Source organism: Rhodamnia argentea, chromosome 9, assembly GCF_020921035.1.
Source record: "Rhodamnia argentea isolate NSW1041297 chromosome 9, ASM2092103v1, whole genome shotgun sequence".
Lineage (NCBI taxonomy): Eukaryota > Viridiplantae > Streptophyta > Magnoliopsida > Myrtales > Myrtaceae > Rhodamnia > Rhodamnia argentea.
In genome coordinates, this window is record NC_063158.1 from 9,247,766 (window position 1) to 9,264,174 (window position 16,409).

The following is a 16,409-nucleotide window of genomic DNA, read 5'->3' on the forward strand; positions in this document are numbered from 1 at the left end:
AAGAGATCATTTTTTCAAAAATAATTTTTAAATTGTTCATTTCTTGCGAAAGAAACGAAGTTAGTATTGAAAGACGTGAGCTTCACCTTAAGATCACATGTAATTTCGTCTTATCGATAATGGCAAATAAAAAAGAGAGGGGGGATTTCTAACAACTCCCGATGAAAGCCAATGGGCCAAATTTGGATGATATTATGCCATTAATTAGTTGGTTCTACATAGCAAAGCATGGGATAATCCATCCACGTCGGAGTCTAACATGCTTGATACACGTGCCAGCTGTAAGCTGACGTGTAGTTGGATCCCGTCCCCACCATTGCGCAAAATGCTGAATAACGAGTTTGTCTAAAAAATTTAATTATAGGAGATTTTTTTTTTTTTCCAAATCTCAGTTCTGTTTTTGTACACTCTCGTAAACTAATACTTAATAGCGAGTTCGTCTCAAAACTTAAATATTGGAAAAAATAAGAAGATTGGCCTAGAGTTCCTAGATGACCAGATCGTCTTCAGTTCTGTTCGGAATAGCGGACATAGTCATCTCTTGGCGGAATCCTCATTGAGTCTCTAGTGATAAAAGTGATTTCCATTCACCTGTAATGAAAAGAGAGGAAAAGTATAAAAAAAATTCCTAAACTTATTGTGTTGGTACCAATTTGAGCATAAACCTTTTAATTGCATCAATTCAGTTCTAAATATTTTTGTATTAATACCAATTGAGTCTATCGTGTCAATTTCGACCTAAAATTGCTAATGCAGATGCCGACTATCCTACATGACACGGTCTGCGCTAATATGGATATTTTCAAATAATACTTTAAAAAATTCTTGAATTTTTATAATTTGTTTTTGGTGTTTTTCATTTTTCTTTTCTTTTATGTTTTTTTTTTTTGCTGAGGATTGATCCTCGCCGGCCACCGGGCGAGGCCGCAAAGCCCATGGCCAGCGTGGGCATTCCGACCTTCGCCTATGGTCGGCGGCCCTTGTTGGCCCTCGGCAACAAAGAAGAAGTAATTTTATAAATAAATTAAAAAATTATTAAAATATCAGTTTCTACAAGTCAAAAACGTATTATATATCTGAATTTACTAGACTCGCCCTTGGCGATAGTTAAAAAGGTCTATTAGATCACTCCTTATCAAAATTTAATTTCTCACCAACCATAAAAGCACAAAATTCAGGCATATTCAAAACAATATTCAAGAAGTGCGAAAAAAAAGAAAAAGAAAAAGAAAGAGCGAATCGTCGAATATTAATGGCTCGTCCCTTCTCCACAGCGAAAGGCAAACTCTCTCGTGACCATATATATTAGTTAGACACCACGTAGAGAGCCCGGTAGACGCAGGCACTCACCAACAGGACGGAACTCCTCCTCCTCCACCCTCCCGGAAGGCCGTGTCACGCTCCGTACGCCATCTTCTCTGTGCCATGGCGGGGCAGTCACGGAAGTGGATGATCCTGGTGGCGACGATCTGGATCCAGGCATTCACGGGGACCAATTTCGATTTCTCGGCCTACTCGTCGAGCCTCAAGTCGGTGCTTGGGGTCTCACAGGTGCAGCTCAACTACCTCGCGGTCGCCTCCGACCTCGGGAAGGTCTTGGGGTGGTCGTCGGGACTGGCCTTGATGTACGTGCCCCTGTGGGTGGTGCTCTTCATGTCGGCCTTCATGGGGTTCATCGGCTATGGCCTCCAGTGGCTCGTCATCAGGGAAATCATAACCCTTCCCTACATCCTGGTATCTCTCTCTCTCTCTCTCTCTCTCTCTCTGTCTCTCTCTCGACAAAGAAGAAGAAGGGGGTAAAAAATGATTTGGGTGTCTGAAATTGGATTGTGATTGCAAGAATTTGGAAGGACTAGTTGATCTTCGGTCGATCTTGTTGAGATTTGGGACGTCATGCCTTTTGGGATCTTCTGGGTCCACTGCGTGGGAGTGATGAATTCCATAAAAAATTAGGTTCCTTTTTCCTCCTCTCCATGCTGATACTGCTTGTCTTTCTGGTTAAAAAAAGGAGAAAGTTCATTGTTTTAACTCCGAGTTCATCATAATTACAGTAGTACTGAATAATGAATCAGAGATCAGAAAATGGTATGGCCCTACAAAACTATTGAGCGCGGAAAAACACTCTTCTCCCGTCACTTGCACTAGTCATATCCACCGAAGTGACTTGATAATCCAATATTTACTTCTTCGCGCTCCATTTATTTCTCGAAATAGGAATAAATTAAGAGATACATTTTAAAAAATGATCGCTTTTATCACAAGAAATAATGAGTCAATGATAAATCATTTCTATGGATGAATAAGGTTTTGTAAGTGAAGCAAGTGATTATTTTTAGGATTTTTTTTTTCAGATCATTCATATTCCGTGAAACAATAGGAGCTTAAGTCACATTACACGACGTTGTGCTCGAGGTCACTAGTAAATTTCTCCAGTAGTGTTCTCAATATCCTGTTCTTAATCAGGTTCTGGTGAGTTCTTGGAAATTAGAAAAGTTTTGAGAGAGCTTCAGATTTTACCATTCTAGAGGTCCCCGTGTTTCCAGCTGGGTGGCCTTGTGTTGGAGATTTTGACCATTTCCTGGTTTCAAATGATTGGTTCAGCTTTCTTTCTTCTCCTCTCTCTGTTTTTTATTTTTATTCAATAAATCACAGCCACGCCTTTTAGTTCTTCATCCCTGTAATTTGAATGCATTTTAAGGGGTGAGTTTTGCTTCCTTCGCTTGTATACATCTTCTAGTTGTACAGGTGTTGTTTTTCTGTGGCTGCAAAAAAGTGGGCACTCCAAGGTTTGTTTAGACAACCTTGTTTAGACATAGATTCGTGTTGAGAGACGAAAAAAGATTATAATAATCAAGGCGGATCACTATATGAATGTTTGTCTAGTGGGACTCTTTTTTCATTTTTTAAGATAATATGTCTGCCTAACCTTGTAATATAAATTTTTTCGTACTCCTAGCCTCTCTTACAATAACTATATCTTATTCATTTTTCACTGGTCACAACACTATTTGTTTTTTCAAATTTAAGGGATTAGGAAAAAAAAAAAAAAAGGGAGCAAAATTAGTGTTTCGGCAAGTAGTTTGACCATCTTGAATTCTTCTTGCGAGCAATCGACAGCTCGCATGTCATGCGTCATAAAATCCCCCCAACGACGCAATTTTATGTTGTTTATTGCAGTTTGTCATTTTGATTAGCACAAAAATTTTTGGACCCCGCAATGACAATAATTTATTGGACTTTTGAGGTTTCGATCCCTTCTTCTCTTCTCCTTTGTTTTTTTTTTTTTTCTCTTTCCAAAAACAGAATTCGTGCTTTCCATTTTGTTTTTTTCTCATTTTGTTTGTTCAATGTGGTGGGGACCTTGAAGGTGTTGGGGCTACCAGATATTCCATCAGAGTATCCTACGCGATATTGTGTTTTTTTCCTGCTTCTTCTTGTCTCTTTGCACCGGAGTTGCGTATTTTGGGAAAATACTAGAAGACGTCCTTATAGTTCATTTCGTTACTACTAGCCCTCCTCTACTTTGGAAATCACCAATTAAGACATTGAATTTGGTCGTTGGGGACTGCTTTATGTCCTAATCTCATTAACAAAAGCGTGGTTTGGTTCCGAAACTGCCTTGCCCATGTCTTAAATATCCTACCGCACCAAACACCAAAACTAAACTAGAAACGTAACCGTCGAACCCTAAACTCAGTTGCACCACCGGTCGCCTCTGAAGGCTTCCGACTCTGTGCCCACCGTCATGACGGCGGTGGATGGTGGTAGCCGATGAAGTAGGTGAGGGTTTGTGGGTGATTGAGGTTAAGGTTTGTAGGGGACTTGGAGGATTGGAAATTCTAAAAAGGGGCGATTTGGTCTTTAGCAATGAGATTTTGTTAGAGGATGTTAAGTGATATTTCATAAAGTAGACGAGGGTTTTTTTTTTTTTTTTTGTCCAAAAAAGTGACTTTTGGTACTGTATGTATTTAGATATAAGGAAAAAAAAAATGGAATATCCAAAGAAGTGAGGCAAACATAAATTATACAATGCATATATATACATATACATATATAAGTAGTTAGTTTATGAAGTAGGTGGAAGATCTGTGGTATTTGTACTATGTAATGGAAGAGTAATTTATTAGGAATATAAAAGTGACATAAAATGGTGTTTTGGCTAAACTATGACGATATAGAGAGAATCAATATTGATGGGTCAATTTATACATGCACTATGTTTGATCCCAACAAGATGCGACATATAAATTCCGGAGAAAAAACAAGTAGCTTCTTACTTGACATGGGTACTCCAATAATTTCATATGAGCCATGTTTTCCTAGGTTGATTTGGAATCCAAATGAGCCTAAATTATGAGAATCTGAGATTTCTGCGCAATTAGATGACACAGGCTGTTCAAGAGGTGATATGTGATAGGCTAAACCTTACGTAACCTCAAATCCATTGTGGCCGTCGAAGTCATCATCTGGATGCTATGCTTGCAAAGATGCCATTTATACTTTTTTTTAAGTGGTGATTAGTGTTTGTGTACACAAAATAGAATGGGCAGTAATATTGTAAACTTACTCGATATAATTCAGCAAATTTGGCTCCAACTTTTTATTTCCGCTTTTCTCTTTTGGCGTGCTTCACATACAGATCCATTTAATGTTGCGTTTGAATTCGACTACCTGCTTGTTTTGTGGATAGCACGGTTACACCAACCACATGGATTTTTTGTCCCCTTCCGAAATAATCTTTTACATCAATCCCTTCGCACCTCTCACGTACCAATCAAATAAGTACACGTGCAATTTCGGGTTGCTTATTTCACAGATAAAATGAAAAATCATTTTTCTGAAGAGATAATTTTCATCGTCTAAAAAAACAAATTGATAGAAGATGATGTCATTTTCTTATCACAATTTACACCAAAGCGTTTTCATTAAGCTTGAATATGTTTTTCTCTAATTCATTTTTGCTACCATTACGGGATGATATTAGTACCACAATTTACCACTTTTTTTTTTTGGTCCAAATAGTACCACTTTTTTAGGTTTAGTACCACTTGATTTCCCATGAAATTTTGCTTTTTTCCTTGTCCAAGAAAGAGACAATTTCTAGGGTTTTAGGCAAGTTTCTCTCTCGAATAAATACCCATTTTTTAGGAGTTATGATGCGACTATTGAACCGATTCATCTTCATGAATCTGCTTCTATATGTACTCTGTAGAACATTTGTGAGCGCTTTGATTACTATCGTTAGTTAATCGTGTTACTTTTGAGGGAAATACATCCACTCTTTGGCAAAATTCAATTACTCCTAGCAGTAGTTAATGCAATTCCTATCATGCCATTGAATGCGAAAGTGAAATTCCCGTGTAGTACCGTTCACCGAATAAATTAGCTAAGAGATACACGACATAGTCTGGTCATGATAGCACTGAGAAAAATGGGACAAATTTCTCTTGAAATGCCTTATAATTTGACCTGATGTGATGGATCAGCTACTGAAATGGCTTATCTATCACGAGTTAGGATTGCATATGAGTTGATTTTGTCATGGCAAGTTCTTTTTGTCCTTGTTGATTAGCAAAAAGTTATATGTCCTCTAATTAGAAGGAATACATCCTCTCCTTACTACTTAAGGAAATGCTTCTTGGACCGAACGAATAAGCTATAGACAAGCCGAGATGCGCTCAACTAATCCTCTATAATTTGCTTCCCGATGACACGCGATATTTCGACATTTGAGTTCAACCAATCTCTCTGAATGCATGCAAATTGTCCCGTACAACTTATATAACTTTATTTGTCAAAATCCAGCATGTTTGGCTTGCATTGATGACTATCAAATTACAGTTATATAACTTTATAGCTCGGTGCTCAGGGAAAAGTTTAGGAATGCCTCATTATATTCTATGAAATTTGACGCAATATTTCGTTACCATATACTCTGAATTTAAGTTTCTGCTTTGTTCGCTGATAACCTGACCCAATGTGAACCCCATTCTCCGAATTTGGTTGTGGTTGTGGCAGGTCTTTCTTCTATGCTTGTTGGCCGGTTGCAGCATCTGTTGGTTCAACACGGTGTGCTACGTCCTGTGCATCCGGAACTTCCCGACCAATAGGGCGCTCGCACTGTCCCTCACGATCAGCTTCAACGGCGTGAGCGCCGCCCTATACACTATGATCGCCGACGCAATCAGCCCATCCTCCAGCGCTCTCTACCTCCTCCTCAATGCCCTAGTCCCCCTCATCACCTCCTTCATGTCGCTCATCCCGATCCTCCGACAGCCCTCCCTTGACCCCCTCCCGCCCGATGCGGTTGGCCGCGACTCCCTCATCTTCCTCATCCTCAACATCCTTGCCATCATCACGGGCGTCTACCTCCTCCTCACAGGCTCAACCTCATCCGACACCGCCTCAGCCCGCCTCCTCCTTGGTGGAGCACTGTTCCTACTGTTCTTCCCGCTTTTCATCCCTGGAATCGTGTACGCTCGGGCCTGGTTCCGCCAGGCGATCCACTCTAGCTTCCACATCGAGGGCTCATCATTCATCCTGGTCCACGACGATGACCTCGAGTTGCATAAAGAGCAGATAACCCGCAAGGCAAGCATTCACAAGAACGGGCTGAGGCACCTGATCAGCGATAACGGATCGTCATATGGGCTGACGAGGCACAACGCCGAGGGATGTTGCGAGAGCATTGTGGGGAGGCATCAATTGGCAATGCTTGGTGAAGAACATCCTGTGGAGTTGCTTGTGAGGAGGTTGGATTTCTGGTTGTACTACATTGCGTACTTCTGCGGAGGGACCATTGGACTAGTGTATAGCAACAACCTAGGCCAGATTGCTCAATCCCTAGGACAGAGTTCGAACACCACGACGCTCGTCACGCTCTACTCATCCTTCTCCTTCTTCGGCCGCTTGCTCTCCGCCACTCCCGACTACATTCGAACGTAAGTAAACTAAGGTCATTGCACTCGATTCCAAATTGACGTAGGCAATTACACATAAAAGTAGGAGTTTTTATGTATTAAAATAATGTTAACTGAACAACCAATTTGATCAAATGTTGCCTCTAACCTTATATTTTGTCCTTTCGCAGGAAGTTTTACTTTGCAAGGACCGGGTGGATGACGGTTGCGCTCTTGCCCACTCCGGTCGCCTTCTTCCTGCTTGCTGCGTCGAGCAACAGTACAGCGTTGCATGCGAGTACCGCCTTAATTGGACTTAGCTCGGGGTTCATCTTCGCAGCGGCAGTCTCGATCACATCCGAACTGTTTGGCCCCAACAGTGTCGGTGTGAACCACAACATCCTCATCACCAACATACCCATCGGGTCGCTGTTCTACGGGCTCCTTGCAGCCATTGTCTACGATGCAAACACGAGATCCAGCTACGGCATAAGGATGGTCACCGACTCGACGGTGTGCATAGGGAAGGACTGCTATTTCCTAACATTTGTTTGGTGGGGATGCATTTCGGTTGTGGGAATGGCCTCCAGTTTGCTATTGTTCTTGAGAACGAGACCTGCTTACGATCAGTTCGAACTCAACCGGATCATCTCTAGTCAATTGGATCTAGGGCAATGATACAATTGGAATTATGGGTGGGTTTGTTTTAGTGAAAGCCTTTTTCTGTGAATGAGCTTTGTGAATTTTCATGCCTTTGATCTGCTGAAAATGATCAATCAACGAAAAATCATTTACGGTAGAAGAATATATATCCATGCTAAAAATTCAATTCCCTACCTTGAAAAGGGCATAAGATTTTCTTGAAAAATAATTTTACGAAATTTTTTTTCTTTAATAATAAATTTTCCTTAAAAAGAAACATCCTAATAGGGAAAGTTGATTATAGTTCATTTAGATTTTGAGTATGTGCTTAACTTAGCCATCAATTGACTGTATAAGTTTATCATTAAATTTTGAAGAGAAGTGCATTTGAAATTCTAAAACTTACCATAAAAGTGAAAATGAGTTTTAAAAAAATTTCAGAAAATTGCACTCAAGTCATCTGTTTGTTGCTCGATACAAGAGGGCTCGAAATAGATGCGTTATTTCTCTCTCAGAGAAAGAGTTCATCAATTTGGCTTTAGTAGATTGAAATTCAATCTTAGAGAAAAATTCGAGTGCCCAAATTTTACTGATTTTTTTCAACTCGCAAAGATAGTTTCTAAGTATGAGCAATTGCTTAAGAACGGACCAAAGGATAGCATGAGAACTTCATATGAAATGTGCCTAATGTTGAAGCTAACCAAGATAAAATTTGGCAATAAAAAATCAAATTTATCAATTACAAGGGAGAAAATGATGACTCTCAACCACCTAATTTATAAGAATCAAATGACCGATGAATCATTCAATTCTTTTAAAGGGGCCATTTGTTCGCACAAAAAATGTCTGATTTTTTGTTATTATCGTCATATGATAAATTTAGTCAATGAGAACATAATTTGTTCATTTATAAATAAAATTATTGACAACGTGATGAATAGACAACTTGAAGGAATTGACAAAAAGTGCGGTGACAACGTGATCATCTAATATTTTTCATTGACTAATATTTCAAATGATACAAGTGGTCATTTTTAGGAAAATATTTTGCAGATCATTCATTTTTCGCTAAACAAACGGAGTTTAAAATTAAAAGGAAAATTAGATCACGTGGGATTGTGCAAGACAACATTATCTTTTGTTGCTGGTGTTGCTTACAAGATCATCAATAACACTTGGTGCATGCATCTTACGGGCTAAGAAGTAAGAAGCCAGTATAAATGTGTGGAAAACGAGGGAAATTCCGGACTCTATGAACCGAGTACAGATGCCATGGAAAGTGGAGTGGGTTTTTTATCACGGAAGAAAGAAAAGGTAAGTTTTACTTACTCGAGAACATCTTTTATCCTCTTTTCGGGAAAAGTACACTAGAAATGCCATAACTTTTGTACGGCGTTCACTTGAGTGCCATAACTTTCAAAACGTTCACTTAAGTGTCATAATTTTTAAAAATCATTCACTTGAGTGCCATGTTGACGTGGCGATCGGAAAAACCGATGTGGCAGCCGGGGAAAGTTACTATAGACGCCGGAAAGCCGACGTGGCACGCCGGAAAAGTTACCGTAGCACTCAAGTGAACGATTTTGCTCCGACGTAGCACTTAAGTGAACGATTTTTACAAGTTATGGCACTTAAGTGAACGTTTTGAAAGTTGTGGCACTCAAGTGAACGCCGTACACAAGTTATGGCACTTCTAGTGTACTTTTCCCCCTTTTTTCAGTTAAATGGCTTAAATACCCTCCTTTCTCTCGTCAATGTATTATTTTTTTTATCAAGCTAACCAAAAAATTACTTCTACTTCTATCATCTTTTTCGTTAGTTGGACAATACAAATACTTCATTATGTTCAATAAGATATCAACTTATCATGCATCATACTATCCCTCCGCCTAGTGAGAGTTGTTAAATTTACTTTATGGTTTCATATTTTGTATCACAAAAACAACATATATGTGACATTCTGAATTTTATACCATTTCGAGACTATTGAATGAAGATTATCTACCGATGTACTTCAGTTTTATTTCGCTTGGATCTGATCAATCCCGAGTATACTAACCAAAAGGGAAAGGCTAAAGCATGACAATGTATGTGGATCTAAGAAACTCGAATGATAATTGGCATTTTGACCATAAGGATTGTCGAGGGAATATTTAGAGCCAGTAAAGGTCGATCTATGAATGACTATGGAATCCTTTGCTTGTGTTATACGATTGGAGCACGGGTGATTCCACTTAACCAATGTATAATTTGCAAAATATTCCTAAATTGGGTTCTGACGATCGAGATCTAGTGGACTAGTAATAAATCTTCGCAATTACATGACAATCAAAATGACCATGACTTGAGTAAGCCTAAGAGTGATGAAAATCACCGAGTCGATACGCGTAATGTCGATGCAAAAGCCGCCCTTCGGTTTGAGATGAACTGAAGTTACGTTCGAAGGAAAATGAATTAGGAAATGGATACTCGAAATTGAGAAAATGGAAATGAAGAATTCCAATTTTGGTCTTGAATTGGATGTCGCCTTATCAATAGTAATTCGATTTGGAAAAATCGGAGTTTTTGGTCGACAAGTGTAAAATGACCATTTTACCCCTCAAGCATTAACCTTGCCTTAAGTGATCTAAAGGGCATTTTGGTCTTTTTGTTTCCCTTAGGCTACCGAAATTGGAAGATGATGAGGTCAATGATGGTCAATGCTCATGGGATATTATTAACATGAGGACAAGTGTCAAATTTTGGAGGTTTGGTCTTAATTGACCATGTGATTAACTATTCCAAGCTTGACTAAATCAATAATGGAGGTGAAGCTTCTGTCTTTCTTCCTTTTTGCTTCAGCAGACCAACCACACTTGCTCTCCACGCCAGCCCATCTTCCTCTTCATTTTTCTACACCCACAAAAAATCGCTCACCTCGGCAAGCCCCAACGCCCTTCTTTGTTTCGGCCATATCTCCTTCGTCCGACGTCTCTTTGAGGTAAGGTCACCTCCATTTGAAAGATAATTGTCTTGGATTTCCAGGGATATATTATGAAAAAATTTTGGCCTGGTAGTTTTTCCCATAGGTTTGATTGAATGGACAAAGGTCCAGTTGGGATTGAATCTGACCCGGTTTGAGAGAGAGCTCTCTTACAACAGTTTCAAGAGCTCATTTTGTTTCAAAATTTTTGTGAGATGTTCTAGACATATATTACTTGACTTGGCTGAGTTGGAATGATAATTTTAGTTTAGTATTGATGGGTGTTCTTGGTTATTTTGAGATGGGTTTTGAGGAGTAGAAATTGACAGTTTGCACACTTGAAAGGATTAGACTAATTGGAGGTCTTCAAGGTGTTCAATTGGCTTCAAATTTTTGGTGAACCTATTAAACATATAGAGGAAGGTTTTAGCAAGTTGATTTCATATTGAATTGGAGCTTAGGATGAAATTATGGACTGTTGGAGGTGGTATAAGCAGAACCGGTTTTCGCTTTGTTCTGGGAAGGTGCTGTCTGGTTCTGTTCAAGGCTGGAATTGGTGTCTCCTTGTCTTGAATTTTTCATTTAGACATGCTACGACGTATATTAGTATGTTAATGAAGAGTATGTGAAGTGGTTTGGTGATTAGAGCTGGAATTGTGACTAAATGGCGTGACGAAACTTAATTAGCGATTGCCCTGTTTTGGACAGATTTAATCTTGGACTCGGAAGCTTGAATTGGAGGTCGCGACTAGCTCTTTGGAATAGATAAATTGCCCTTAACCCTTTATTAAGACATTAGGGTACTAAGGGACCAATTTGTGATCCAATCGGGTGATTTATGAGTTGAATTATGCATGATCGAATGAATTGAATGACTGTATAATATTTAATCTTTTGTATGGCACGATAATGAATTATGATTGAATTGATGAAAATTATGCTTGTTGACTTGATTGCATGGTGACGCAATTTGTACTGGGCCTAGTATAATGTGGCCTTGAGTATTCTCGTGTGCTATGAATTAAATGCTCGTTAAGTCGAGCCGTACTCGATTATGAAGTTGTTTGAAATGAGAATCATATTTGTGAACCCTTGGCCAATGGGAAATATTTTTGATCGAGATTAAGTTTGATCGATCGACCGGTGAATATATGAGTTGTGTTAACCTGATGCGTCATGACATGGGTTATGAGATCATTTGTACCTCGAGGCATTATGACGCAGGGCTTTGATATTATCCCGAGGCGTTAAACGCAGGATTTGACCCGATGCGTTATTACGCGGGTCCTGGCAATTATATATAAACCCGATGCATTATTATGCTGGTATTGCCAAGTACATCAAGATAGCTTGATGCGTTATTACGCGGGCCTTGATATCAAGAATGAGATTATCGTATTAGTACGTAGAGCTTGGTTCTGAACTACTGAATGCCCGATTATTGTGATTGTTTAAATTGCCAATGTCTATGTTTGTGCTTGCATCATATCTATACTATTTTTATTGACGTCTTCGGACATCTTTGATTTGAGAAGTAGTCCGGAGGTACTAGTGGCTTAGTCTATAGTTAGGGTTGATTTACCGAGATTTATTCTCACCCCGTCGTGGGATCCTTCTTTTAGATCCCGCACCTCGAAGATGATACATGTTCGCTTGGGTAACCCCAAGGAGATGACCTCCACTTTTGACGAGTTTTCCGATGGTAGAGGTTTTGTGTATATTAGAAAATGGACTGCCGTCTGGGTTGAAGAAGGGAAGGACCATTTGATATCCCATTGTTTTGAGGCATGGTATCGCTGGGTTGGAGACATTACCACTAGTCCACTGAAGCCAACCGAGGTTCCTAGAGAAGTCGTGCCCACTTGGTGTCATCCGATCCGAGATGAGGTTGAACGGGAGATTAGTATGGTTGGTTCAAGAAACATCCCCGAGAGAACTACTACTCTCGAAGAAGACATAGAAGTAATTAAGGTTTCTGATTTTGAGGAGGAGGAGGAGGAGGAGGATGCCACCGAGGTGTGATCCGACAGTTCTTTTGATTACAACCCCGAAGCGAACCAAAACGAGGATGAAGATGAGACTAACGTGGGGGTGAGAGGGTTAGGGGATAGTGTTCTTCTTTTAAAAAAAAGTTTAGGAGGGAAAAAGAGCAAGTGGATGTTTTTTTTTTTTTTACTTCCATAAAGAATTAAAATAAAAAATAAATTAAATATAAGAAACCGGGGTACCTATTTTTTTTTTTGGTTTTTTTTTTTGATTTTTTTATTAGGCCGTTGTTTTTACCATATCCAGCCTCCGGAGTATAAAATAAAATAAAAATATATGAAAAATGATAAGGGTGGAAAAATGTGTTTTTTTTTTTTTTATTTTTTTTAAAAAAAAGGGAAGGTGGGTTAAGGAAGGAGGAAAAAGGAATGAAAAAATAAAAAAAAAAAAAAGGAAAAATTTAATATTTTTTAAAATTTTAAATTTTTATTTACGTAATGGGGTTAGGGTTAAGGGGCGTTGGTTTTTTTTTTTTTATTTTTTTTTATTAAAAAAAAGGGGGGTTTTATTTAATTTTTTTTAGATTTTTATAAAAAATTATTAATTATATTAATTATTTTTTTTTAGAAATTTTTTTTTATTTTTTTTTTTTTTGTTTTTTTTTTTATTTTTTAAAATTAATTCACAAAAATTCATAAAAAATAAAAAAATTGAAAAATCAAGTTTGGTAGCCTTGGCCAAGCATAAGGAACCATTTTTGAACAAAAAATAATTTTTTCATATTTTTCACATTTTTTAATATTTTTGAAAAATAGGAAAATACAAGAAAATTCACAAAAAATACTTCCCGAGGTCACAAAAATATAGAAAAATGTTCCATATTTTTATTTTAATTTCCTCTTCATATTACCTCAAGAAAAATAAAAAATTGAATTCAATTTTAGGTGTTCCTTTGTAACGCCAAAGGTTGAATTTGCATAAAAAATACAATTTGAGTCTTTTTATTTGTAATTTTTGCACATCTTGAGTCAAAACATTCAATTTCAGTCCTCTGCAACTTCAATTTGATCAATTACACCCTCAATTACGTGAATTGCACAAATTGGGCAAGAATCCCCAAAATCTTTGCAATTTAGTCCCTAAGATTTTCAATTTTTGAAATTACTCTTAATCTAGGGACTTTCACAAAAAAATTGGACTACCCCCTAAGGTTTTCACATGTTCTGAATCGATTGGCAGGGGTAATTTGATCCAATTTGATCAATTGGGCACTCAATTGAAGTTTTCCCCAATTTGCAATTTTAGAAAAATTTGGGGTTTTTGTAGAAATTGATAAGAACTTTTGGGAAAAATCACATTTCTAGATAATATTTAGGCCCCTAAGTTCAATTTTGAGGTTTAATTGTGAAAATTCCTCACGGATTTTGATTAATTTTGAAAATTTCTAAACGTTTGAACCGGTCGATTTGGTCGGACCGGTTGAACCGGTCCAAACAATGTCATCTTCTTCCTGACGCAGCGCCATTTTGTAGATTGAACAATGGATTTTGGCGATCAAATTGAAGGTCAATTCGAGCCTAATTGAACCAATTACCTTGGGCGTTTTGTTCCTCAGGTCAAGACGCGTCGATTGACACCAATGGCACGACCAATGGTTGCCAGAGGAGCGCCGGCAGAGTAGTCAAAGTCCCCGTGCACTTAGAAAAGTCAACATTTTCAAAAAAATCAGTCAAATTACGTGCTCGTTTTGGTTCACGTCGAGAGCCTAACGGACTTGGACGGAATTCTAACTGATTCCGTCGTCACCGTTTGCACAATCGCATGCTGAGTGCACGTGAGAGGAAGGCTCGGCGAAGCTCGCCCGTGCATGCCAATTTTCAAAAACTTGATATAAAAGGTTGGCAAAGATTCGCGAAGAAGAGGAGGCTCATTGTGCTAGCAAGGATTAATAGAATAGAGAGAGAGAGAGAGAGAGTAGAGAGAGAGGTCTCGTCCTTCGCCATGTGCGATGAGAGACTTGAGCTCGAACTATGAGCTCTTTGCCCGATCAATCCAGAGCAAATTAAAGCGGCGGATTCATTCTAGAAGCTCCGCCCGAGCTTGGAGGAAGCGATCGCACCAGCTCAATCAACTTGTAAACTCCAAAATCGGTGAGTCGACTTCTCGAGCTCATTCTCCGTGCATTCATGGCATCATGCATTCACGAACCTAATTCTTGCAATTGATGTGTGCATTTTACTTCTGGAACATCTATCACCATGATTGTATCTCTCTTTTGCATCGATTTCGCTTGAATAACCTGAGTCGACCCTCCTACCTAACTCGGTCCGGCCGAACACCGGCCGGGCAATCCTAGCCATTGCGAGCTCAATCGGAGCTCGAGGTAAGTTTCCTGAACCTCCTATGATGCTTGTGTATGGATTAATTGCTTTGATTTGGCCTTAATCTTTATGTTTGAACTCTGCAATGGTCGATTGTGCGTAGTAGCATGTATCTCGTGATTTAGTCGATGAAATCGTTTGATTTTGGATATGTTGATAGAGAAGTTCGGGCGAGTCGAACGGAGTTGGTTTCACGTCATTCCGACGAGATCTCACCGTTAGATCTCGCCGGAGAAATGTCGGCCGTTGAGTCTGGCAGTGTCGCGAGGAAGAAGACAAGTTGACCTGGTAGGTCAGCGAGTCAACAAGTCTGAGGTGTCATTGTTTGATAGGTCCAGCTCGTGTCCGAGTCAGCTTAACCGTTGGCGCGAATAAGCCGACTCAAATCCGATCCAACGGTCGAGATAAATAGGTGAGTTTGATTTAGGACCGTTGGATCGAATTTTTGTATTTTCTGATAATTCGTTTATTAGATAGAAAATAAAAAAAATGCAAAAACGGTGCCGTTTAGTTTGTGTAGGTTGTGTGCGGCATCGTTTAGAGTATAGGCCCAAAGCATCATCGTTTTGTAGTCTAGGTGATTTAACGGCCTCGATCGAATCTAATTTTAATCGTGGCCGTTCATTCATTAAACGATGCGGCGTCGTTTCATGCATGGGCCAAACGTGATATGGTATAGCAAGGCACATTCGAGCACGAGTGAGTCGATGGCTGAGATTGATTCTAGGATTGATCTCGGCCGTCCATTTATTTTCTATATTTTCGAATATTAGGAAATTAGTTTTTTAGAAAAAAAAAAAAATGTTAGAATAAATAAGAAATGTCATCGTTTTGGTCTAGAGCGGGTCCGAGCGGGTCCAAGCCGGGTTGATAGGGCGTTGACCGGGTTGACCCGGTCCGAAATATTAATAAAAAATCAATAAAAATCATAAAAATTTTCTAAAAAAATCAATAAAATCAATAAAATTCATAGAAAATTCATAAAAATTCCTAGATTTTCCCAAAAAATTTCTAAAAAATGTTTAGGTCGATTTGGGACTCTTATAGTCTGGATCGAGAAATTTTGAAGTTTCGAGGGTCGATTCACATCGATTCGGAAAATTTTTATTTTTTAGAAAATAAATAAAAATTCCATAAAAAAAAGAAAAATTCCAAAAAATTCTGAAAAATCACAAAAAATGGGAAATGGCCACATTCAACTGGCCCGACCCTATTTTGTGATTTTTGGGTCCCGAACCTTCCAAAATGACCATTTTACCCTCTTGGGCCTTTCGCCCCAAAATTTTCCGAACCATCCCGAAACTCTGATTGGATTTTTCTATGGGCCGATAGGGCCATATTAGGCGTATTATCCTCATTTTGATTGATGGATTGATTTGATTGCGATTATCTTGATTGTGCATTTAAATTTCTTGATTGTGATTGATAGGTTAGAAAATTCCCGTCCGCATGATATCCTAGATCGTTAGAGCCTACCTCGCCCTAAATTTCATCTGCATGAATTCTTAGGTTAGAAAATCACTCAACTTCGGTAACCGA

The 16,409-nt window shown here is 38.8% G+C and overlaps 1 protein-coding gene across 1 annotated transcript; it reads left to right on the forward strand.

Moving 5' to 3' along the window:
* The first annotated feature begins 1,214 nt into the window (after window positions 1-1,214).
* On the forward strand, window positions 1,215-7,625 carry LOC115757181 (protein NUCLEAR FUSION DEFECTIVE 4). Its single transcript, XM_048285198.1, has 3 exons — window positions 1,215-1,734; window positions 6,019-6,941; window positions 7,091-7,625. Exons 1-3 carry the CDS (start codon window positions 1,426-1,428, stop codon window positions 7,575-7,577), a joined length of 1,719 nt encoding a protein of 572 aa, XP_048141155.1. The 5' UTR covers window positions 1,215-1,425; the 3' UTR covers window positions 7,578-7,625.
* The last annotated feature ends 8,784 nt before the right edge of the window (window positions 7,626-16,409 follow it).